This window comes from Nannobrachium achirus (genome assembly GCF_963921795.1).
Source record: "Nannobrachium achirus genome assembly, chromosome: 22".
In the NCBI taxonomy this organism is placed as follows: Eukaryota; Metazoa; Chordata; class Actinopteri; order Myctophiformes; family Myctophidae; genus Nannobrachium; species Nannobrachium achirus.
The window spans coordinates 43,224,505-43,250,022 of record NC_137829.1 but is presented as its reverse complement, the minus strand read 5'-3'; the positions used below and the strand labels follow the sequence as shown (position 1 = coordinate 43,250,022).

Sequence of the window (25,518 nt, the reverse complement as noted above, 5' to 3'; positions counted from 1 at the left end):
GCACAAAATACAAAATAGTACTTGGTCAGTACTAGATCTAATACTGACCAGGATGCTTGTCACCAAGATACTATCCTGGTGAAAGTATCCTATTTCACATTTCAGTATTTTTCAGTATTTTTAATTTGTATTTCAAATACTTTATTTGTATTTTGTGCCCATCTCTGCTTACGGGTGTCCCTGGCACTATTATCTTTCCAAATGGGCGTCCACTGCCTGATACGCATCGGTTCGGGGGATCCTTGATATGAAACCGTTTTGAGAACCAACTGATTTAGAGAGTCAACCTAACTCTTCCTCCCACCCAGAGCCCACCATCAAGCAGGAGCAGGAGGAAGAGGAGGCGGACAGGAGCAGCACGGCAGCGGAGGACATGGTCCACAGCGGCGAGGAAGGCTCCGGGTTGGAGGAGCCGATGACGGACAGCCCCAACGACCTACAGGACGGCATGTCTGGGCGGGACGGGGCGGCCGACCCGGGGAGTCGCATTCCCAACGGTACGGTCGATGATCAACTTGCTGTTACGTTAACTGGAATGGTTTTATACTTTAGCTATTGTAGAATAGCAGATACATTATACAACTTCGCGATTCTTCGAAAATAGCAGATCTACAAGCTTGCAGTGCGGCACCGAGTGCCGCACTGTGAGCTTGTATCTGCTATGCATTCCCGGCCTTAACTCATTCCCTGCCAGGCCCGATAGTCCCGAGATTATTCCAATGTCTTTCCCCGCCAGGCCCAATAGTCCCGAGAATTTAAAAAAAAAAAAAATCAAAACATTTTTTTTTTCAAAAAAAATTTTTGACCCCAAAAAATGGAGTAGGCATGATAGCAATCGCGAAATTGCATGTTTAACCCCCATAGCAACCCCATCTTTCAAGCATGGCAGCCATTTTGGCAGCCATCTTTGTTAAACATAGTGGCTGTTATCTCATGAATGCCTGAACGGATTTCCATTCGGATTTTTTTGTTTGAAAGCTGTGAGCAATGTGGACACACGTGGTGCATTATCTAGGCATGGGTGTGCATGATCCGTGCACACCCAATTACATGGAAGTCTATGGAGACGAATGGCAGGTGGGAGTACGGAGGTATGTTAAAATGGCGGTCAATGTGTTAATGGGTAGGATAATAGCCTTTTCATTTGGTGTATTGTAAATCTACAAGCTCAGTGAATTTGCACATCAGCTGTTTTTGCACTACAACCACTGTAAATGTGGGATAGTTCCTCCTCCTCAAAAAAAAAATAAAATAAAATAAATATATATATATATATATATATATATATATATATATATATATATATATATATATATATATATATATATATGTATGTATATATATATCACGTTTTTTGTCACATTCCTAAGGCAATAATTTGATGACCAGCAGTGGTTCCCTATGGAGACACAAATAGCCTGCTTTGTTCCCTATGGAGACACAAAGAGTCTGCTGTGTTCCCTATGGAGACACAAAGAGCCTGCTGTGTTCCCTATGGAGACACAAAGAGTCTGCTTTGTTCCCTATGGAGACACAAAGAGTCTGCTGTGTTCCCTATGGAGACACAAAGAGTCTGCTGTGTTCCCTATGGAGACACAAAGAGCCTGCTGTGTTCCCTATGGAGACACAAAGAGTCTGCTTTGTTCCCTATGGAGACACAAAGAGTCTGCTGTGTTCCCTATGGAGACTATGGTGAACGATCCCTTTAATCAGTCTTGTCGCTTCAGGATTGTTCAATATATCGTCGTTGTCGGGCGGAAAACTCGTATCTCCAAAACCGTTTTGTTTTGTATCGTGTTGTGTGCTTGTAGATCGGCTGTTTTCACTAGTCTTGTGTGACAGTCTTGTATGATGAAGCAGGGCTTTACTTTATGAAAAAAAACATACACATTTGAAACTTGGAGATAGGAGGATTCTGCCCGACAGTGACGATATAGTCGCAGTAACCGATGAAATAAATGGCTAAGAAAATCATCCATAGTTGCAGCCTAGACGTGAAGGAATGAGTCATGAGAGCAGCAAGTCCTCCTACAGCCCACTATCTACTTGAGAATCCTTTTTCCCTTTTGTCGAGTGACTCACTAATCAGTTATCTTTTTTCTTTTTCTTTTTTTCCTTGGGCGTGGAGAGCTTTTTGCTTGTTTGTTCAAAGACAATAGTTCAGGCCTGGAATCATTATCAGGGTACAAAAAAAAGAAAAATCCCCAAAATCTCCCGCAACCTGTTCCTGAGTCCTTTCAAACTGACGCCACCACTGGCTCCCGTCGTCACGGCATCGGGATCGTGTTTCGCGTTTCTAAAAACGGCCGCAGATTAAAAAAAAAGAAAAGAAGAGAGTACAGTAGTTGTGTAGCAGACAGTGTTCCTGGATACAGACAACAAAGGGAACAATAGGGACGTGTGTGAATGAATTGGATAGTAGCACCGTTTATATTAAAAAAAATAAAAACAGCACATTGTTTGCCATTCAGCTTATTTTGAATAGGATGCTGTGAAGTGTGAACAACTTGACAACCTACTTTCCTGTCCCTGTCCCACATTCTTTATCTATATCACACTTTCAATTGGGTTAAATGAGACATGGCGATTCAATTCAACGTGTGATGATTTATCCTGAGAATATTATGTACATTTGCAAGCACTTTCCCAGGGCCCTGAAATGTGCCCATGGTGCCGGTATTGACTGTTATCGTGACTGATAGTGTCGGGCTTGGGGTGGAAGTGACTCCACACACATGCACACACACACACACATGCACCTATACGTTGTCATACACCCATGCGCACCCGCCTACACACTCATGAACGCTCTTGCGTGTGCTCACACGCGCACACACACACACACACACACACACACACACACACACACACACACACACACACACACGCACACTCATGTGTGTCACTATGAACACAACATCCGATTCTATTCGGCACCGCTTCGGTTTCTGTCAGAGGACGATCTCTGACACCCATGAAGTGTTTTTTTTTTTTTTTTTTTTCTCGTTTCCCTCGTTTTTAAACAGGGCCGTCAATTGGGTATGGCAGGGGAATGCAGCTGAGTGCGAGATAAAGCGGATGTGACGCAACCGCTCCCTTGGTGCAGTAGCAATAACATGTCCTACTGGAAGCGTCATGTCTCCTTTCAATATTTCTGGGGGCGTTATTTTGTCTTTCTCTGGTGTTGTTGGTGTTACTTCCATGACGTTTTCAAACGTTTTCTTAAACTATAAACCCATAACAAGAATAGGCCGCTCGAATGTCTGAGCTATTGTGTTTCTGTTATGTTTCCAATGGGACTACAGTTCCGTGCAGCAGTGGCTACTTCCGATACTCGCCGTTCGGGAGCTGCCGTTCCAGACTCTATATAGCATTCGGAGATTGTAGAATAGTTGTCTGGCTACGTGAGACTACACTTGTATTCTCCCCATCTTGAACAAAAAAAAAAAGGTATATTCCCAGGTTCCGCAGGTCAGCTGTCTTCGCGCGCGTGCAAGAAACCAGTCATGTTGCCATACCTTAGCTTTTTCTGAACTGACGCTGTTTTTAAATTGTATCCGTAAATGTAGGCCTATTTTTAACAACAACAACTCCCCAAAAAAGCTAGCGATGAAACTGGCGGTCTCTTGGTCTGTAATGTGTGATCTCTGACTTCCTGTGTGACTCCTGCAGGTGACAGGCCTTTCCATTGCAACCAGTGCGGGGTCTCCTTCACGCAGAAAGGCAACCTGCTGAGGCACGTCAAGCTTCACACGGGAGAGAAACCCTTCAAGTGTCCCTTCTGCAACTACGCCTGTCGGCGGCGCGACGCTCTGTCCGGACACCTGCGCACGCACGCAGGTCAGACGCTTTCTTTTTTTCTTTTGTAGAAAAGGAGTTTCAAAAGCAACAGCGATGGGAAAGAAAGAAAGCACTTGGGCAGCTCACGGTTCGAGGTTCAACTTTATTTTGTCGACGATGCCGGTTGCAGAATAACATCAAAGGCACGTAGGGGTGTCGCACCAAATTCTGGGCCCCGGGTACAAGGATTCACCGTGGGGCCCCTGTGCTTTAACTATTGAAAAATCATGAAAATCTTTGACTATTTCAAATCCTTCTAAGGTTTTTTGAAAAATCTATGTTTCAATGTCAGTGGAGCTCAAACCTTTTCATGTGAAGGACCCCCAAAATGATATGTATTTGGCCACGGACCCCCATCTGAAAATATTTAATTCCAGGGACCCCCCAGAAGCAAAATTTGAGTTACAAATTTTCGCTTAAAAAAATACATGTATTCAAAGATTTGCACACATTTTCACGACTTTTCAAAAATAGCAGATATCTGCTATTTTTCAATAGCTAAAGTATAAAATAATTAAGGCCCCTCCACTACCTTGGGCCCTAGTAACTCAGTCCTACTTTCCTACCTCTTGTGACGCCCCTTAAGGCACGTGACATTCGCTGTGCGCTAAAAAACAACACAGCAGCTACAGTCCCAAGAGTAAAGATGTTTAAGACTTTTCGTCCATGCCTTACCCCTTATCCCTAAACATCTTTGCCCTTTTTTTTACTATGTTGAAAAAACATTTTAAAATAGATTAACTAGCCAATCTACATATCGATATCTGCTATTAGGTCAATGTATCCTTGATTTTTAAACACTTCTATAACTTATCAATGTATTTTCTCCATGGATACGTAGGATAGGCATATATAAGCTTTCAGCTTCAGCCTATTCCTTTTGATCACCTGTAACAATGACTATGTGAATATGACTTGTATAAATGTATGTGAGTGATCAAATAAACTAAACTAAACTACATCGACACGTTGTGAGCTTGTAGATAAGCGGTTTGAAGCGTTTTAAAATAGTTTTTCAAAATAGTAAAAAATGGCAAAGAAGTTTAGGCATAAGGGATAAGTCATGGATGAATATAGAGCCCTTGGTGTCAAATGTGATCTGTGTTAAAAAACTAAGCTGCTTACATAAATAAATAAAAATCTATATAAAGAAACTACCTAAAAGTGCACAGACTCTGATGAAGATGTGTTGAACGTTGGTCTGTCCGTTTGCACTTAGCAACTTGGCATTTGAATAGCCTGAGCTGTTGAGCTGAGAAAGAAACCTGCGCTTTTTTTCTCCGCTTTTTTTCTTTTTTTTTTCTCTCATCTCAATTCCTCTCCTTCCCCTTCCTCATTCTCTTTCTCCCTTGGCCACTTGAATCTGCAATATGTATGCCAGGACATATTAACACTTATGTCATTTCATGATACTGATATCATTTCAATACCAGCCCTAACTTTGCAGTGTTTTCCCACACGAGGACCTACCTGTAGGTGGTGTATTCATGGCAAGCTTGAATAAAGACAGACAGACCGGCCACACACATCCTAAAATGTATTTTAGAGAATATTAGGGGTAATTCTTGTTGTTGCGACTAAACGCACTCTTCTACCACTCTTGCTTTATCTGTCATACCATCATTCAAGCCTGTGGCTAAACACTTTAAGGCTCTTAAATCAATGACACTAAAGTTGTCTCATGCCTTGTACTTTTGGGAAGCTCAAAGCTGTTCCTCTGCATGCCATGCAGGCTTACATACAGTAGCAGGCAAATGGCCATTTCAGCATTTTACTGCACAGCACAATCCTGAGCGTTAAAGATGCTGTGATTATTTATTTTTAACAAAACAATATATTACTTATTGTACTCTATTATTGTATCATTAATTTTCATGTTTTTGTTAAAGACTTAAATCTCTATAAATGGAAGTAATCATTGCTATATAGCGCTATAAACCCTCATTTATCAGCTTCAGTTTTATAATGTTCCAGTTCGTGATTGTGTCTGCTCATTTTTGTTTTGCATGTGTTTTCCCTCCTGATTGGATGACATTGGTATCCTGACCTGAATTTCTGCCTTCTGTTTACTAAAGAGCTGGATAGATGGGGAGTCTGAGGCCATGGCTACACAGAGCTGGATATTTCATATATCCCGTTTTTTCAGATATCCACATAGAAAAATATCTAGGTCCACACGACAAAGTTATCCAGGTCTAACAAGCACACACACAGTAAAATCTTCAGAGATATCCGGGTTCCCTGTCTACACGGATCCAGTGAATCGGATATTTTTCAATGTCTTCACTTATTTATCTGGTTTAAAAAATATCCAGCTTCGCGGCCGAAATATCCAGCTTCATGTGGCTGCAAGCGGCAAGCCCCAACAGCACAAAAAAATGTCTAGCTTCAGAAATATCCAGCTCCGTGTAGCCATGGCCTGAGTAGATCTGCTATTTTTTTTGCTATTTTGTGTGAAAGTGGTTGGGTCTGTCTGTGGGTTTCATACACGTTTAACCAAAAAAGCGTATTAACAATAGCTTGTGGCTAAATGAATAACTACAACGGACACAGTTGGACCTATTGGAAACACGGCTTCTTCTTCTTTTTTTTCCATTTCCTGAAAAGTAACAGTTTAGGACACACGTTTCCGTCCCTGACAGAGCCGCTACCTAGAGATACATATCCTCGCTTCCCTTAATAGGTCAGTCTGGAGATGATCTGGGTCTGTGTGACCCGTGTGCCTGCTTATGTCAGAGGTAGCAGAGGCAGCCGCAGTCCTCGCCACAGGTGCCTATAGCGAGGCTCCGTCTCTTACAGTTGGATAGATAGCGGCGCCCAGGGCTTCTCTGTTTCACTTGTGGTTTTGTTCACCGAAGGACACGTTTTTCTCAGTTGCCTCGACTCGCACTTCTTAAGGGAGGAAGCTCTTCTTGTGTGTCTATTGAGAGGTGCATGGATGGAGCTCTTTATATTAACTGTAACCCACTTTCCAGTCGGGGTGTCGAGAGGGGTGGGGGCCTGGGGGCAGGGGCGTCACACCAAATTCGGGGGCCCTGGGTACAAGGATTCACTCACATTTTGTGCTTTAACTATTGAAAAATAGCAGATATACAAGCTCACAGCGCGGCACCGAGTGCCGCGCAGCGAGTGCCCCGCAGCGAGCTTGTAGATCTGCTATTTTTTGAAAAATCGTGAAACGTCTTTGAATATTTCAAATCCTTCTAAGGTTTTTTGAAAAACCTATGTTTCTATGTTGGTGGACCCCCAAAATGATATGTATTTAGCCACGGACCCCCATCTCAAAATATTTAGTTCCAGGGTCCCCCCAGAAGCAAAATGTGAGTTACAAATGTTCGCTTTTAGAAAGATGTATTCAATGACTTCAAAATCAAGATTTTTCAAAAAAAGCAGATCTACAAGCTCGCAGCCGCGCTGTGAGCTTGTATCTGCTATTTTTCAATAGCTAAAGTATAAAATAATTAAGGCCCCTCCACCTTGGGCCCTAGTAACTAAAGGCTCTAACAGAGTCCAGGGTGAAGAGCTATTCACTTCACCTCGTTGTAGTTTCCTAGCTATCACCTAGGCTTTGTTATGTATTTTTAGGTGATAGCTAGAAAACTACACCGCGGTGAAGTGAATAGCTCTTCACCCTGGACTCTGATAGAGGCTTAAGTCCTACTTTCCCCCCATTGTGACGCCCCTGGCCTGGGGGGTAGTGCCTTTGTGACAAAGACCCTCGTCTCGGTCCGTGCGGTGGTGCCTTCCCCGGGGGTTATTTTGTTTTGTACTTGGTACAGTATACCTATATGTGGTACCTTTTCATACCAAGGCCATTATTTATTCAGCATTTGAGCCACCGACCACCATTTGATGAGATATAGCCTCTCAGACCCAAAACTTTGAATATTCTTTTGTCATCGTTGGAAAGGGTTTTGGCCGACGGGCAAACATTGATCAAAATAACAATTCTTCTACATTTTCTGATTGTGTAGATTTCTTGTAAATTAATACCAGTAAGACTCCCTAATCGGGAGATAAGCGACCGTTGGTCGCTTATCTCCACAAATAGGCAAAAAAAAATGTCTTTCCAAAATCGTCCTGATGGTGGCGCTAGATGGGACAGATGCGTTTTGATTACATGACTGTAGAGATACTGTGCGATTTGCGTGATTTTAGGGCAAAAATTGTAGGAGCAGTGTCCAAAAATGTGTTTAAAAAAATCGGCCTGAAGGTGGCGCTAAATGGGACAGATCCATGTTGATGAGATGAGTGTAGACATACTGTGTAGCGATTTGTGTGATTTTAGGGCAAAAATTGTAGGAGCAGTGTCCAAAAATGTGTTTTAAAAAATCGGCCTGAAGGTGGCGCTATATGGAACAGATCCAAGTTGATGACATGAGTGTAGACATACTGTGTACCGATTTGCGTGATTTTAGGGCAAAAATTGTAGGAGCAGTGTCCAAGAATGTGTTTTGCAAGAATCGGCCTCATGGTGGCGCTAGAAGAGGGCCATGTGAGAAGTGAGGGGTGGGGTCTCCGCGCCGCGGAAGCGGACGAATAGGTACCGGCCCCGGCTCTCCCGGTCAATCCTAGCCCGAGTTACGGCATTTTATATGCGCTGCAGTGGAGGGGGTCCTCCACTGGGGGCGCCACCACTTTTGCATCCGTTCTGGAGCACCAGGTGTCGGTGGTCCCCGGGAATTCCCCGTGTGCAGCCAAGCGGACCCGTACAGATCTATTTGGGTCCATTTGTTTACCAACTCTCCATCATTCACCTGGAACCCCCTCAAGGACCAATGGTGGTCCCCGGACCACTAGTTGAAAACCACTGATATAGAGGGCTAAAGGCAAGTGTGTGTGTGTGTGTGTGTGTGTGTGTGTGTGTGTTGTGTGTGTGTGTGTGTGTGTGTGTGTGTGTGTGTGTGTGTGTGTGTGTGTGTGTGTGTGTGTGTGTGTGTGTGTGTGTGTGTGTGTGTGTGTGTGTGTGTGTGTGTGTGCGCGCGCGCGCATGCCTAAGCACATTTATCTCTCCTTCGCTTTTCTGAGATTATAGCCTACACAAATAATCTCAATCCTTATAGGAACTCAGTCTCATCTCTCTCTCTCTCTCTCTCTCTCTCTCTCTCTCTCTCTCTCTCTCTCTCTCTCTCTCTCTCTCTCTCTCTCTCCGCCGTCTTCCATGAGCGATCGTGACCTTTTTTTTCTCTCGCTCTTTTTCACTTCCTTTTCTTAATGGTGATGAATTGCGTTCGCCCGGCCCCTCCCGTGCACCTTGTCATCAGTGAAAGTGTAACTGCTATAACTCCCTCCTCAGATAAGGCAGGTGGTCTGATCCAGGGGAAGTGTACAGTACAGTATGTGAAGAATGTGGATGTGGTTGTGGAGGAGGGAGCAGGCTGTGTCTGCCGTCGTAAAATGACCTCTTCCCTTTGTCTTCCTGCGTGGCGCTGGCTTGGCACCGGGCGGCACCTGGCGCCCTGCCATTGAAACAGGTGTATAAGTTAGTCCCCCCCAGGAATCTGCGGGGAAAAAGTCTTGATTCCGCGGAGAACAATCCTGATTCTGCGGAATTCTGCGGAGAACAATTCTTGATTCCGCGGACATTAAAAAATGTCTAAAATGACCAGTTATCAAGCTAAAAATTATATAGTTCTAATAATCAAGTAAAACCTTATAACTACAAATAATTGTAATTAGTGGTTAGAATAATCGAATATTTGAATTATCATTTTTGAGAATAAAAATCTAATATTGAATCTATTTTTTTAAATTGTTTAATTGTTATTGTTTTTAATAATTACGCTCTGTTGCAAAGACTATATTGTCATCCAAACCATGCCCATAGTAACCACATTTTAGAGGATAGCCTACCTACTACCTAGTATGGGCGTAATATTTATTTATTTATTTATTCTCTTCTGCATTAGCATTGTTATTGCCAGGACCATAGAGGTATAGAGAGGAACTATAGTTCAGGACACAGTTTCTGTCAGGAATGTGGGACCATCCAGCGTCAGTGCAACTAGCAGGAGGGAAGCTAAGCTATTCCCCCAAAGTCCTACTATGAGGTGGCCACTGGCCAGACCATGTACACATCGTTATCACTCTGCCGGCACTCGCTAGTGGTATTCCGCGGACGGCAGAAAAGTCCGCGAATGGCAGAGAAATCCGCAAATTCCGCGATAAATTCCGTGATCGCGGAGTCGCTGATTCCTGGGGGGACAAATTTCAGTCAATACAAGCAGTCAGATAAACTGAACATCATATTTTATTTCGAATTCTATTCATAACGTTGTTGTCGGGTGGAAACCTTGTATGTCGAAAACCGTTCATTTTGTATTTATCATTTTAAAAATGATTTAAAACTAGTGAAAATAGCGATGCGAGGCGTTGTGTGCTTGTAGATCGGCTATTTTCACTAGTTTTGTTGTGTGATAGTCTTGTATGATGAAGGATTGCTTTATTATTTATATATAATTATATTTAGGCTTTGATTATTGATTATCGATTATGTCAAGTTGCTGCATTGAATTGAATTGAATTGAATTGAATTGAATTGAACTGAACTGAACTGAACTGAATTGCGATGCATTGCTAAATGGATTATTTTTGACACCACTAGAAGTTATAGGCGTGGAAACAGATGATAAGAGCAAAGAGAGTTGCTCAGTGTTGCCAGACGTACGATAATTATCGTATTTGTACGATAATTTGACCCTCTGTACGATGTACGATCAATAATTCCAAAAATGCCCAAATGTAGGCCTACGATAATTTCGGCATATCATCAAAAAGAGCGTGAATTCACTATTTTCCCTGGCTGCTGATCTGGGATCTGGTTTGGCTTCTCAAAATAAGCCAGGAAATCAGTCAATCTGACCCTAGATCTGTACTTGGAGGCATTAAAAACACTGGTTGCATCTTTCCAGGCCAGTTTCAGGCTTTTATTTGTGTAAGCTCCAAGAAGTTGCCTGCCTCCACACAGCATATCTGATGCGTTTTTGTCACGCAGGAGTCTAAAACTAGGTCGTTTCTTACACTAAAGACGCATTTTTTGGTGAAATTAAGTTTTTACGCGAGTGATTTCTCTTTTTTTGGCCGTGTACGATAGTTTCATGTCAAATACGATAATTCTGAGCCTCCGGTACGATAATTCAACATTTCCCATCTGGTAACACTGGAGTTGCTGCAGGAGAGAAGCGGCGACAGGATGATGATGTGCTTGAATGCGGCCCTCCTGACCGCCAGCGTGAACGCTAGCATGGAAAGACAGCATCTTTAGTAGTGACAGCTGAATTGAACTTCCATCCTCAGTGTTAAATTAACTTTCCTGCGAAGCTAGTAGGGCATTAACGACTTGTGATTTTTGCAAGTCGACTCGACTCAGTAAAAATTTGAGTTGAAGTCGAGTTTATCGTTTGACGTCATCACATCACACACTATCCCCCAATTATTTTGGGGGGTCCCCGGACGATTAACTTAATGTGAAACAATGTTTTCTCACTCAACAGTAAACAAACCAACATAAAGTTTAAGTGTATAGAGGGTGTCTGCACATTTCTAAATTGACAATTTAAGGACTTTTTAATACCTCTAAAATGACAAATTAAACATTGTCCAAATTGTCAAATATATACAGGCAGAAATTGTGAAAATAGCTGATCTATACATGCTCACAACGCCAGGCATCGCGAGGCGTTGTGAGCATGTAGATCTGCTATTTTGGGAGTGGGAGTCGACTTGTGTAAAGAAGTCGACTGAGTCGACTTGTCGACTTTTTCGTTAATGCCCTAGAAGCTAGTAGGCCTATAAGTTATTCTGTTGGTCTGTCTACTAAGGGGTCTGTCCAAAATAATCGAGCACAAACCGAAGGCTGATCTCACTTATTCCCGTATACAAGAGCACAACGGTGGTCAGTCGGCACAGATCAGGAATTGTTGTTTTGCTTTGTCTTTCCGTACAATATGATTACAACATGAACAGTATCATAGGCCAAGATCTTATATCAAGTATCAGTTAAATCTGACGTGTTAATTCAGATTTGTACACTCAGAACTCTGCAGTGTACAGTACACATGTACAGTAGAAGAAACGGTTCCTTGCAATGGAAAGGTTTGCCCTTTGTGTTAAGGCAGAGGAGCACCAAGTTCCCGTTTGCTAGCCAAATGTAAGCAGCCAAGTGCATCTTGAGTGCACAGTTTACTTTAGACCATTTGCATGATTAAGAATAGCTGCAGAAAGTGGGATTCTGAAAGTTCTTTCCAACATCTGCAGGTCATGCGTGGGTGGGTGGTTATGCACAAGTACTGGTGTCTGCTCTGGTGTCTGTGTACGCGCGCGCGCACGCACGTGTGTGTGTATGTGTGTGTATACAGTTTGTGCAAGTTAGTGTTTTTGTGCCATTGTGTTTGTGTATGAGTAATGGTGAGCGAAGGAGTGAGCCTTTTATATTGGTGAAAGGGAGACGGAATGATAGACAAAAACACTCGGACAGACTTTTTTTCCCCTCTCCTGTCAAATTTAGCCTCCATAGCGCCCCCAGTGGGGGAAAAAGTACTCACATTTTATACTTAAGTAAAAGTATCAATACTGCAATGTACATACTCCGTTACAAGTAAAAGTACAGAATCCAAAATGTACTTGAGTAAAAGTATGAAAGTGTTGGCATCAAAACGTACTTAAAGTACCAAAAGTAAAAGTACAAAATGTTTGAAAATAGCAGATCTGCTACTTGTAGATCGGCTATTTTCAAATAGCCTAGGTATAAAATAGGGCTAAAGTAGTTTAATGTACGTGTTTTAATATAATCATTTATATCTGCAAAGTAACTAGTAACTAACGCTTTTAAATAATTGTAGTGGAGTAAAAGTACAATATTCGGATCCGAGAGTAGAAGTACAAATACCTCAACATTGTACTTAAGTACAGTACTTAAGTAAATGTAGCCTACTTAGTTACTTTACACCGCTGAGCGCCCCATGGTAAACTCTGTGCTACCCACAGTACGCCTTTAGCATGAGCTACACTTAGCATCACGCCCCGAACGATGACTTGAATGACTGCAAAACAACAAAGCACATGATATTCCGGATATTCCGCTGTGACGTCGCATCAGCGACAAATTACTCCTTACTATCAAACATTTATTTTACTGTAATGGCGAGCGCTAGTACTCCACTTCCCACGCGCTAGACATATTGAAACCCTCACCACCTTTCTCATCTATTCATACTCAGAATGTATTTTTAAATGAACCCTGGTTTCAAATGCTGCTCGTCGACTGTCATATGCAGACCGCAAGATTACTGAATGGTAGATACGAGGGCTATAATCGTTGTACGTTAATTAGTCAAGAAGAAGAAGAAGTGCTCGCCGGTGGAATGTATGTCATGACTGCCTGTGTTGTTCTGTGACAAAATTACTTTTTCTTAACCCATTTAGGCCCAGGATTATTGACCGCTTTAACAATTGAAAAATAGCAGATATACAAGCTCACAGCGCGGCACCGAGTGCCGCGCTGCGAGCTTGTAGATCTGCTATTTTTGAAAAATCGTGATTTTTCTTTGCAAGTCTTTGAATATATCTATTTAAAAGCAAACATTTGTAAATCAAATATTTGCTTCTGGGTGGTCCCTGGAACAACATATTTTGAGATGGGGGGTCCGTGGCCAAATACCTGTCATTTTGGGGGTCCTTGACATGAAATGGTTTGAGAACAGCATGAGTTAGAGGAAGGATTTAGAAGTCGGGTCAAAGATCGGGTCAAAGATATTCAAAGACTTGCACTCATTTTCACGATTTTTCAAAAATAACAGATCTACAAGCTCGCAGCGTGGCACTCGTTGCCGTGCTGTGAGCTTGTATATCTGCTATTTTTCTAAAGTTAAAGCATAAAATAATGGTTAAGTGGTTAAAATCTAATGCGACTCGGGCGCGTTCCAGGTATTTGAGAGTTAAATGACAATTCAATAACATACTGTACGTCAGGCGTCGTCAACGTTTTCAGGCCAAGGACCCCTTAGCTGAGAGAGTGATAAAGCAGGGACCCCCACTACATATTGTATAACATTTTGTTGGAGATTAAAAAAATCCCATAGATTTCTTGGACAGAGTAGACTTGTTTGACAGCACTATCATCAGTGTTACAGGTTGTTGGTCTAATGTGTATTTTTTCAAATTTTTCGAAATGTGTTGTTTCCCTTTACACCAAACCTCTTTGCCAAGAATAGCAGATCTACAAGCTCACAACGCCTCGCAGCGCGAGGCGTTGTGAGCTTGTAGATCGGCTATCCTTGTAGATTGGTTATTCTTGGCTAATGTTCAAGTGGTAGTGTAGGAAAAAAAAGACACACAAAGATTTGGAGGACCCCCTGTAGTAACTCTGAGGACCCCCTAGGGGTCCCGGACCCCCTGTATGTCATTAACGTCAATGATTCTCAACCAAGACGCTATTGTACGTGGGCCCCCAAATGATTGCTACGATTTTTACAATTATATATAATATATAAAAAGAAATATGGTATTTTATTCTTTAAAACCTGACAAATTAGTTTTCATTGTGATACCAATAAATAGGAACTTGAAATATACTATGTTAGTTTCATTGATCCAAGCCTGCTCTGAACACAATCGATTTAGATTTTCTTTTTCTTCTTTGAATATAGCCAATGTATATAGGGTTCTAGTTGCTAAACTGGTGTGGTGCTATGATAACTCATTTTGCTGTGGACCCCCTGGAACCCCCTCAACTCAAGAGAGAGATTTCCCCTCCCCCTTTTAAATACACTTTTAATATAACAAATAAACAAACAGATCTAAGAAATTCCATGAATTAAATAACAATAATTAATGAATTAAAGCCTCCCTCCCCAACATGACTTGCTTTCACTATAATGTCACCGTCACCGTGGATACAGAGTGCTATACTACAGTAAGGTGTACAGTCTAACTCCTGCAATATAGCTGTACTTTCCAGCAGTATGCCTTCAATCAACACCACACACACACACACACACACACACACACACACACACACACACACACACACACACACACACACACACACACACGCTCGCACACACGCACACACGCACACTTCCCCGTGCCTCTGATGAGACATGAGGTGAAGTCAACTGTGATGTTCACGTGTGAAGTATCACCTATACAGTACCTCAATTATTTGTGGGTAGGGGCCTGCGCGCGCGCGCGCGTGTGTGTGTGTGTGTGTGTGTGTGTGTGTGTTCCGCTCACGTCTGTCCATGCCTCAGAGTGAACCGTGTATGTTTGGTTTCTCTGCTCTCACGGAGCCCAGGCCATGAGGTCATTCAGACTCGCTGCTAGTAATAGCTGTCGCTGTCGTCTCCCTCCCCCCATCAAGTTCTTATTGCACACACATACTACACACTACACCGGGGGCACACAACCGCGTACACACGCACGCACACACACACACACACACACACACACACACACACACACACACACACACACACACACACACACACACACACTACAAGACCTTTATGAGTCATTGCATCGGTTTTGAGAACACTATTACAACACTATCATCCCCACTCGTCTTGAGATCTGACTGAGAGTCTCCACATTCGGGTGTTGAAGTCGTGGTCGATTGGTCGGTTTTGAAAACGACGCGGGTCAAAATGCTACAATGAACCGCTGCTCAAGGACGTGGACGACGGTGTGTGTGTGTGTGTGTGTGTAAATGGATGCATGACGGCGGGCCCGACCGGCGCGCCAGGACGATGATATCACCGTTTCCTTCTTCCCACCTTGCCCCCGTGCCTGGAGTGAGGCAACTGGAGTGGAAAAGGTGCTATGAATGAATCATGGCCTCCATAGCTGTTTGACACTGGAGTTAGTTTCCTACCACTATGGGATGATGCTGGCGTATAGTGCAGAGCCCCGCTGACTCGCTGAGATAGGTCAGCTATACGCAGTGTGGCACATGTATGCTGTGGGGGTGAGGAGAGGAGGACGGTATGTTCCAGAGACCGACGCGCTGAGAAAAAAGAAGGTAGACTTTGTGCTTTGCTGTATGTGTGTGTGTGTGTGTGTGTGTGTGTGTGTGTGTGTGTGTGTGGGTGTGTGTGGGTGTGTGGGTGTGTGTGGGTGTGTGTTTGTGTGTGAGGTGTTCATTCTCAAGGTCGCCTGTACCTTTGATTACAGCTTAGAGCAGTGTTTCTCAAACTTTCAAATTTCAAGGTTTCCCCTTAAAGGAGTAGTTCACCCCCAAAATGACTTTTTTTCTATTGATTAGTCATGCCATGGAGAGTAGAGTTCAATGATATTTTTAGGTTTTTGTCGCATTCCTAAGACAAAAATGTGATAACAATAAATTTACCCCCATTCATTCCGGATGGTGACCCGTTTCGAAACGGGTCACCATCCGGAATCAATGGGGGTAAATTTACTCAAATCAAATTTTTGTCTTAGGAATGTGACAAAAACCTAAAAATATTATTGAACTCTACTCTCCATGGCATGAGTAATCAATAGAAAAAAAGTCATTTTGGGGGTGAACTACTCCTTTAACTCTGACAGCATACAAATGGAACCCGTTAGGGTCCATTTGGTTCCATTTGTATACTGTTAGAGTTACAGACTTGTATGGGTCAATATGGACCCCCATGAAGGAACCCACAGAGTCCCTGAAATCAACTTTGAGAACCACTGGCTTAGAGGAAGCCTTCTTAACCAAAGTGTTAAAATATCGTCAGCTAGAGCAGACCATCTCACAGCTATAGACTACAGATGTAAACTTTAGTTTCTTTTATCTTTGTTAGCCTAGGGCTAAGTTGGTTGTGAGGGGCCTTCAAATGGCCGGCCTCTCCAAAAGGAGGACCAAGCGGTTAGAAAGGTACTGCTCGGTTTCAGCTATTACGGGAAACCGCTCAATTTGGAGGAGGCGTTGTTTCCTATACCCATGATTGTTGTCTGCTGTGTTGGACAAGTGTGCCAGCAGTATTGTATGTAACATTGTTCTGTCCTACATGCACTCTGTAACTGGCTGTTTCCCTGGTTATCTGACTGCACTGGCATTGTTTATGTCCTTTGTACAAGGCGTTCTCGAGGATTTTCCTGGCTGTCAGTGGAGAAATGGTACGGTTTACGGTTAAAAAGATTTATGGACTTTTGGATAACACTTAGGATAATATTCAGGTTGGGTTCAGGGTTAGATAGTTTTAGGGGTGGTGGTTAGAGATAATGCCTGATAGTTGTGCACGTAGTTTCTCCTTCCAGCGATATATAGGGTTAAAAATTGCGCCAAATTGTAAAAAAGGCATTCAGAAAATCATAGTAATACAAACGCAATAGTGTGCCATGTGCGTGTGTGTGTGTATGTGTGTGCGTGCGTGCCTGTGTGTGCGTGCCTGTGTGCGTGCGTGCGTGTGTGTGCATGTGCACGTGGGTGCCTCCTCACCCACGCGTCTCTTGTCATGCTGCCAGCAGCAGACTGTGGAATCCTATAGTAGTGGAACATCCATGATCTCAGAGGCTTTTTCGCTCAGCTCCCTTTTGTAGTCGCTGCGAGTCTCCTCACATTGTTTACAACCATGTTGTACACGCTGTGTGAAAAGCGTGGCGGTGCGTTTCATCACCTCCCAGAGGAGGATGCTGCCTGCCCGCCCGCCCGCCCGCCCGCCCGTTCGTGCGTGCGTTCGTTCGTGCGTTCTGCCTGTCTGTGTGCCAATGCCACGGCCGCGTTTCATTAATAGTCGCCCCCTTTGATGTCTTCTCTCGCTTTTAGTTGGCAAACCGCACAAGTGCAACTACTGTGGCCGGAGCTACAAGCAGCGCACGTCGCTGGAGGAGCACAAAGAGCGCTGCCATAGCTACCTGCAGAGCGTTGGCATGGATCCAGCAGCCAGCAACAACAACACCACAGGCCCGTACTCAGGTAGGATGCTCTGCTGCAGAGAAACGCAACGCAACCAACCGGTGGTCCTGTTTCTAACCCGTGAAATACATTAGGACAGTGGTTTTCAACCTGTGGGTCGGGACCCCCCAAAACTATCCCCGCAGATGATTAATAACGTGCGACATTGTTTTCTCTCTCAACAGTAAACAAATCAACATAAAGTTTAAGTGTATATTGATAGTATCTACACATTTCTAAAGTGACAATTTAAGGACTTTTTTATACCTCTAAAATGACAAATTGGCCAAATAGTCAATATTAGAGGCAGAAATTGTGAAATTAGGCGATCTACATGCTCACAACGCCTCGCAGCGCGAGGCGTTGTGAGCATGTAGATCTGCTATTTTCACAATAGAACCGTGTTTTACCAAATGTAATGCCTCAACTCTTAGTGCTCGTCAGGGTGGGGGGTCCCCAGTTGAAATATGATTATTTTGGGGGCCGCGGCCTGAAAAGGTTGAGAGCGACTGCATTAGAGCACATGTTGCAAGGGAGGAGTTGGACGCACTTTCACAGTGAGAAACGAGAGATAGATAGATAGCTAGCTAGATAGCTAGCTAGATAGATAGATAGATAGATAGATAGATACAGTAGATAGATATAGATGGATAGATAGATAGATAGACATATAATATCACAAAAACAATAAAAACTGTTAAAAGGATCCCTGGCTAATACGACAAATATGCCTTAATACATTATAATTGTCCTCTATAACTACAATGTAAAATTAAAAATACCTTAAATATTGTATTTCTTCTAGAAATAGCTAATCTTTCACTCAATAGGGGAAATGCCTGTCGCAAGTTGATGTCATAAATGTCATGTGTGATCTATCCCTATGGAATTTATGGCATGCATGTGCAAAAAACACATATGAAATATTGATTTGGTGCTCATATTAACCATAGGAAGTATTAAGTTTGTTATTATTATTTGCACATGCATTCTATAAATTCGATAGGGATAGATCACACATGACATTTATGACATCATCAACTTGCGACGGGCATTTCCCCTGTTGAGTGAAAGATTAGCTATTTCTAGAAGAAATAAAATATTTAAGGTGTTTTTAATTTTACATTGTAGTTATAGAGGACAATTATAATGTAGTAAGGCATATTTGTCGTATTAGCCAGGGATCCCTTTAAAGATTAAATGTATCGCAAGCAGGGAATGGTAGGGTTATTGTTCAGTGCCTGAGTGCCCCTGTGCTTGTACCCTGCCACCCCAGGTGAGGGTCCTAAAGAGCCAAGGACCCTGGCAGAGTCCAGTGCTATGGTGACCTTCGACCGGCCACCCGTCATTGAACGTCTGCAGAGCGTTGGCAAGAGGAAGAGTACCACCCCTCAGAAGTTTGTAGGTGAGTGAACAACATGGGCCAGGCTGTCAGCTATAGCAGGGGTTCCCCAAACTTTTTTTGTCTCAGTGCACCCCATAAATATTTTTTCTAAATCCGAGGCACCCCTACATTATAATTTTCACTCCCAGTAACTTATATTTATAGCATATCGTCGTTGTCGGGTGGAAACCTTGTATGTCCAAGACCGTTCGTTTTGTATTTATCATTTTAAAAATGATCTAATCTAGTGAAAACAGCAGATCTACAAGCACACACCGCCTCGTGTGCTTGTAGATCGGCTGTTTTCATGATGAAGCAGGGCAAAAGATGTACACATGAAACTTGGAGATGCAAGGTTTCTGCCCGACAGTGACGATATTTTAGTGATTATGTTGCGGGGAAAACGTTGAGATAATAGCCATTTTGGTTAGAACTTTGTACTTCATGTTTAAAATCATACTAAATAATATTTTTTTCAAGTGTCCAAATAAATTCCAAATATTATCAAATGATCTCGCGGCACCCCTGGACTTCTGTCACGGCACCCCAGGGTGCCCCGTCACCCACTTTGAAAACCCCTGAGCTATAGGCCGTTAATACACTAATCAATGTAATTAGATGGAGGAAAAATAAAATAACAGGAGGATCCGGGCACTCAAATTTCAAAGAGGGAACAACCTCTATTTAATAACGCCAACATGTTTCGACCTAAGCGATCTTCATCAGGGCTAAATGCATTCAATGCATTCATATAACCGTACCAGACCTGTTGTGAGCTGGTAGATCAGTTATTCTTGTTATTTTTTGCAGAAGCTTAATCAGACTAAATGATTTAGTCATTTATAAATCATTATATTTTATTGTCGTCATTAAAAATTCCAGGCAACATACAGTAAACCTGGCGTTCCTACAACATGCTGTCCAATAACCACATTAATAATAATAATAATTATAATTAAAAAATGTCTTTAAAAGTAGCAAATCGCAAATTTCTTATCACACATTTGTCGTACAACAAAGTATAAGATTGAAACAGCTTGGTTTGTAGAGGTTTGCTTTGTTGTGGTGAAAGTTTTTTTTTTTTTTTTTTTTTTTTACTTTAGTGTTGTATTGTAACTGTGAAAAAACTGACTCACGACGCACACCTATAATAAAAGGTCTTAATGAAAGGTGTGTAGGCAAACAAGAGCACATCAACGATAACAAATACAATAAAATAAGCACGGTACAGGAGCAAAGTTTATTCAAGAAGAAGCAGCGTTGAAGCATGAGGTCAGTCCGTTGCCCTCCCTAGGTTGGCAGAGGGTGTGTAGCACCCAGGATTACATTACACACAACAAATCTAAATAAGAAGAAGCAAAGTTTTGGTCACATGACATGCCTGAAGAAGAAGGTCACCTGTGACCGAAATGTTGCTTCTTATTAAATAGAATTTGTGCCTGTACCATGCAAGTTTGGCAAAGAGCAGGCTTATTTTTTGGCGTTGAATATTAAAGATAATTAATTGGCAGAGACATTAGTCACCAGCACAGTAATTAGTAAACAAACTAATTTTACGTAGGGTTGATTTTGATATACTGTATACATTATAATATATATGTATATCAGGGGTGCCCACACTTTTAAAATGACGAGCTCAACATGATCTACCCATCCAAAATGTTTTAGCTGAGGGCCTGAGGGAGGCTTTGGAATAGCAGCACTGACGTTATACATTTTAGACAAACACACTTACTGTAAAGGCTAACTAAATGGGAAATACTGGGGAAATCTCTTCATCCCATTCTGTATGGAAGTGGTAGGTTTTGGGGTTCTTTGTAATGCTACTGACTCTTGAACAAAGTAGGATTGCATTGGAGGTTTGCCTACTTTAGAAGCCATTTTCTTATATATATTTTTTTTAATTATATATTTTTAGAGGCATGTCATGTGGTCTACCACCCTTGGTGATCTACTGGTAGATCACGATCTACCTTTTGGGCACCCCTGCAGTATATAGTAAAATACATACCAGTAAGATGTCCTAAGGGTCAGATCTGGTCAGGTCAGATGTAGGAGGTATTGACCAGCTCCATATATGGAGATCTAAGTGATGATCCAGTTGTCTCCATGTATGGATATCCAGGGTTTGATGAGGTCAGTGTTGTGATCTTCATATATGGAGATCCAGGTGATGATAGTCAGCAGTCTTGATTGGCAAATTATTTCTGTCTTGCCCATATGCGCTTAATATTGATGACATCGGGACAGGGATCTCCGTATATGGGCATAAAAGGGACAAGGACAGAATTCATGTTGCGTCAACCACACTGGTTAGACTGACACAATATGTCCATATTAGGGCATTCCCAGATATGGACATAATATTGATGGGCATAAAAGGGATTCCATTGTATGGGCATTCCCAGATATGGGCTTAATATTGATGGGCATAAAAGGGATTCTATTAGTGTGGTTGGCCATCATCTGGGAATCAGATGTAGAGGTCAGCTCCATATATGGAGATCTTAGTGATGATCCAGTCGTCTCCGTGTATGGATATCCACGGTTTGATGAGGTCAGTGTCGTGATCTTCATATATGGATATGCAAATGAATTCTGTCTTGCCCATATGGAGCGTCCATATATGGGCATTGCCAAATATGGGCTTAACATTGATGATATCAGGGATCTCCATATTGCCAGAACAGGCTGTCTTGGTCATTGAGTCAACAATGTGATGTCATCATGTCAGCTATAGACATTGAGGCATTACTCACTGACTCACATCTTGTACCTCACACAGACAAGATGTGTTGGTTTTCATAGTTAACTACGACCTTTGGTCGCAATAAGCAATTTTGGCTCAATAAGAGCTTGCTTAATGGGTGGTTTAAAATAATACATTATTTATGAGCAAACACATTATTTAGGTAGAAGAATAAAAGTCTGCACACCGATTTATGCTCCCAATGTTAAAGCTTTGCTTGTGGTGTCGGTGTGCAGACTTTTATTCTTCACTGTTTTAGTCTAGCACCCAGCCAACTGTGGCTTTAGATGTGCGTGCCTTTTGGCTGCTTTGCGGTCACCCTGCAAACACATTATTTAAACATTACACCGTCGATGTGAATTTCACCTGCAGCCTGTGCACCCCTGAAACGTACACATCGAGCTTGGCTTGCTGTTGTCAGTAAGGATGTTACTTTGAGTAATTTTCCAGTGCAGAAAATGTTTCATTTTCCTTTTCTATTTTCAAAACAACACGAGTCCTTGAGACTTGAGTCCTTGGGGTGCTTTGTCTATTAGATCTATTAGATTTTTCTTTTTTTTTTCTTTTTTTAGAAAAAGAAAAAAGGAGAATACAGAGCAAGCAACGAGAGCGGATGACGAGGAAATGTTTTTCAGTCTGTGGTTTGGTACACCTGTAGCTCCATTGCTCTTATCGAAAGAAAACAGCTCACCGCATCCCTGTTCAGCAGGGGTTAAACACCAGACCGTGCATACGGATAGATGGGGCTTTCCAACGTATTAGACACACGGCAGAACACATTATAATGTGAAAAACAAGTGTCAGAAATGTTTAAACAGCAGTAACCTGCGTTTTGCATCGCGCCAGACAGTGGAGTTATTTGTGAAGATATCTACTGTAGGCCTACTGTATGTTCATACACGCTACAGTATAGACCTTTTTTACAGAGCGTGCGCACACACACACACACACACACACACACACACACACACACACACACACACACACACACACACACACAGACACACAGATTTTATATGCTAATCAGATGTGGTCTTAGGTGATATTCTACTCAGGTAACGAACAAGGGCAGCCATATCTTATCAGATTGTGCCTCCCTGTCTCTAAGTGAATATCGTATTCTCTCAAGATGAAGTGTACTAGTCATTTCATTAAGCCAGTGTTTAAATGCAGGTGCTTCCTCTTTTTTTCCAGTGGGTTAAGATCAGCTTCTTTGCTGTAATCAGACCATATGAAAGGAGATGTCGTTGTGACGTTGTCAAGTTGGAGATGGCCGGGGTCCGATGTACCTAAGATAATTAATATTGGGTCAGGCTCAATTTGGGTGTCCAAAATATCAGAGAGCGTCTCAAAGATCTTAATATTGGGTCGGGCTCAATTTGAGTGTCCAAAATATCAGAAAGCGTCTCAAAGATCTTAATCCAGTATCTGTATTTGAGGACATAGGGCAAAGCTGTGTAATACGTTTGCTTCCGGTGCATTGCATTTGTCACAGCGTGGAGAGATATCTGGGAATATCTTGTGCAATTTGGATTTGGAATAATGGAGCCTATGTATAGTTCGAAATTGAATAAGGCAGTGTCTAGAATTAATCGAGCAAGAGGTGACTTCTTCTAAGCCATTATCCCAGCGTCTCCAATAAGGTGATATGAAATTTGATCGGATTTCAAAGAATGTCTTATTTATACTGTCTTTGTGTTACGACGGTGTCGCTTGCTGAAAATAGCAGATCTACAAGCTCACAGCGTGCTGCGATGTGAACTTGTGTATCTGCTCATTTCGCTGATATCTCCAGTACACAAATCCAATATGATCATCACTTGCAAATAACCCGGACGGTCGGTCCTAAAGGAAGAAACAAATTGGGTTTGCCTGCGGTCTGAACAAAGCCGTGTAGGGCTGTCACGATATGACAATTTACATGACAATTAATTGTCACTCAAATAATTGCGATTAACGATTAAATTGTGTTTTTGTCGTTGATAATTGCATTTCTGTTTGGCTTTTAGGCTTTTAAGTTGCACATGGCAGATATGACACATACCCTAAATACACAAAGAAATTACTGACATATTTGACAACTTACTACTTAAAAAAATAACATTGATAGTAGAAATAGCCGATCTACAAGCTCACAATGCGACGCGTTGTGAGCTTGTAGATCTGCTATATCCACTATTTTTGACTTTCTTTCCTATTTTTTAACATGGAAACGATTATGACGATTACGAAAAATCAGCCCTACTAAGAAGCGCTCCTCTGTCCCGTGCAGGTGAGAAGATGGTGCGCTACACCTACCCCGAGCTGAGCTACGAGATGGGGCTGAAGTACGAGAAGGAGGCGGAGCTGATGCAGGCCCACATGATGGACCAGGCCATCAACAACGCCATCACCTACCTGGGCTCGGAGAACCTGCGGCCCCTGGTGCCGCACCACCCGGGCCACCCTCTGTCCATGGCCGAGGTGGTGCCCATGGTCAACCCGCTGTTCCACCACGTCCTGCCCCTGGGCCACCGCATGGAGCGTCCCGGGAACCACCACCACCACAACAACAACAGCAGCGCCCCGGCGGCGCTGCCGCCGCCTCCCCCCGGGGGGCCGCAGCCCTCCCTGCCCCCGCTGCTCCCCGACTTCCCCGGCCACCGGCCGCCCACCTCCAACGGGCCCGACGCGCTCGCCAAGCACGGGAAGCAGCAGCACCAGCAGCAGCCCCACGCCGTCCGAGGCGACTCCCCCAACAACAGCGGGCCGGACTCGGCCGACTCGGCCCGCAGCAGCCCGCAGGAGAGGCACCACCACGGCGGCTACCACCAAGGCAACCACCTGCCCCCGGGCCACCCGGGTCGGTCGCGAGTCGGTCCGGCCGCGGCCTACTCGGGCGACCGGTCGGCCGAAGGCGCACCCGGCGGCAGGGCAGGGGGGTTGGCGCCGGAGATGGTCCGGACGGCCAGGGAGAGGCCCCCGGACAGGGACGGGCTGCGCGTGTTCGGGCGCGAGGGCGGCGAGCTGCGGGCGTTCCAGTGCGAGCACTGCCGCGTGATCTTCCTGGACCACGTCATGTACACCATCCACATGGGCTGCCACGGGTACAGGGACCCCCTGGAGTGCAACATCTGCGGCCACCGCAGCAAGGACCGCTACGAGTTCTCCTCGCACATAGTCCGCGGCGAGCACACCTTCCACTGAGGGAGGACGTGCAGGGTGGTGAGAACGGAGGGAGGAGAAGACCCCCAGACAATCAGGAGGACAAGGATGAATGGTGGGAACACCAGAGGACATGTGTAGCACAATCACTGACTCTATTTTAAGCTACTTTATTATGATTCCGAACAAATTATATGAAGGTATGGGCCAAAGACACACTTTTCTACATCTTTAAATAGGACATTTTGAAGGAGGAAGATAAATATACGTCACAAGTTTGTCTGTAATTTCTCTTCTTACAACTGAGCAGCTATCAAGACTATGCTGAGTACTAGTCGTGTATTATAGTCTTATTTGAAACCTCTCTTTCTTCATCACTGCACTTGTCCCTCGGCTATGCTTCTGAAGGGCTGCTAGGTTAACATAGAGTTTTGCACTTGAATGTAAAGCCATGAAATGAACAAATCCAAATAGTATCTGTTCCTGTATGTGGGAGTGAATCGATTTGGTCACATTTAATGC

At 43.3% G+C, this 25,518-nt stretch overlaps 1 protein-coding gene across 1 annotated transcript in view; it reads left to right on the top strand.

The window, feature by feature from the left end:
- ikzf2 (IKAROS family zinc finger 2) overlaps positions 1–25,038 on the top strand; it is a gene marked incomplete at its 3' end in the record, with an annotated part of 32,584 nt that extends 7,546 nt beyond the window's left edge. Inside the window, exons 2-6 of the mRNA XM_080753018.1 lie at positions 309–497; positions 3,673–3,840; positions 17,591–17,740; positions 18,996–19,124; positions 24,125–25,038. Coding sequence (XP_080609144.1) covers positions 309–497; positions 3,673–3,840; positions 17,591–17,740; positions 18,996–19,124; positions 24,125–25,038 — 1,550 coding nt within the window. The remainder of the gene's footprint in view (positions 1–308; positions 498–3,672; positions 3,841–17,590; positions 17,741–18,995; positions 19,125–24,124) is intronic.
- Positions 25,039–25,518: the final 480 nt, after the last annotated feature.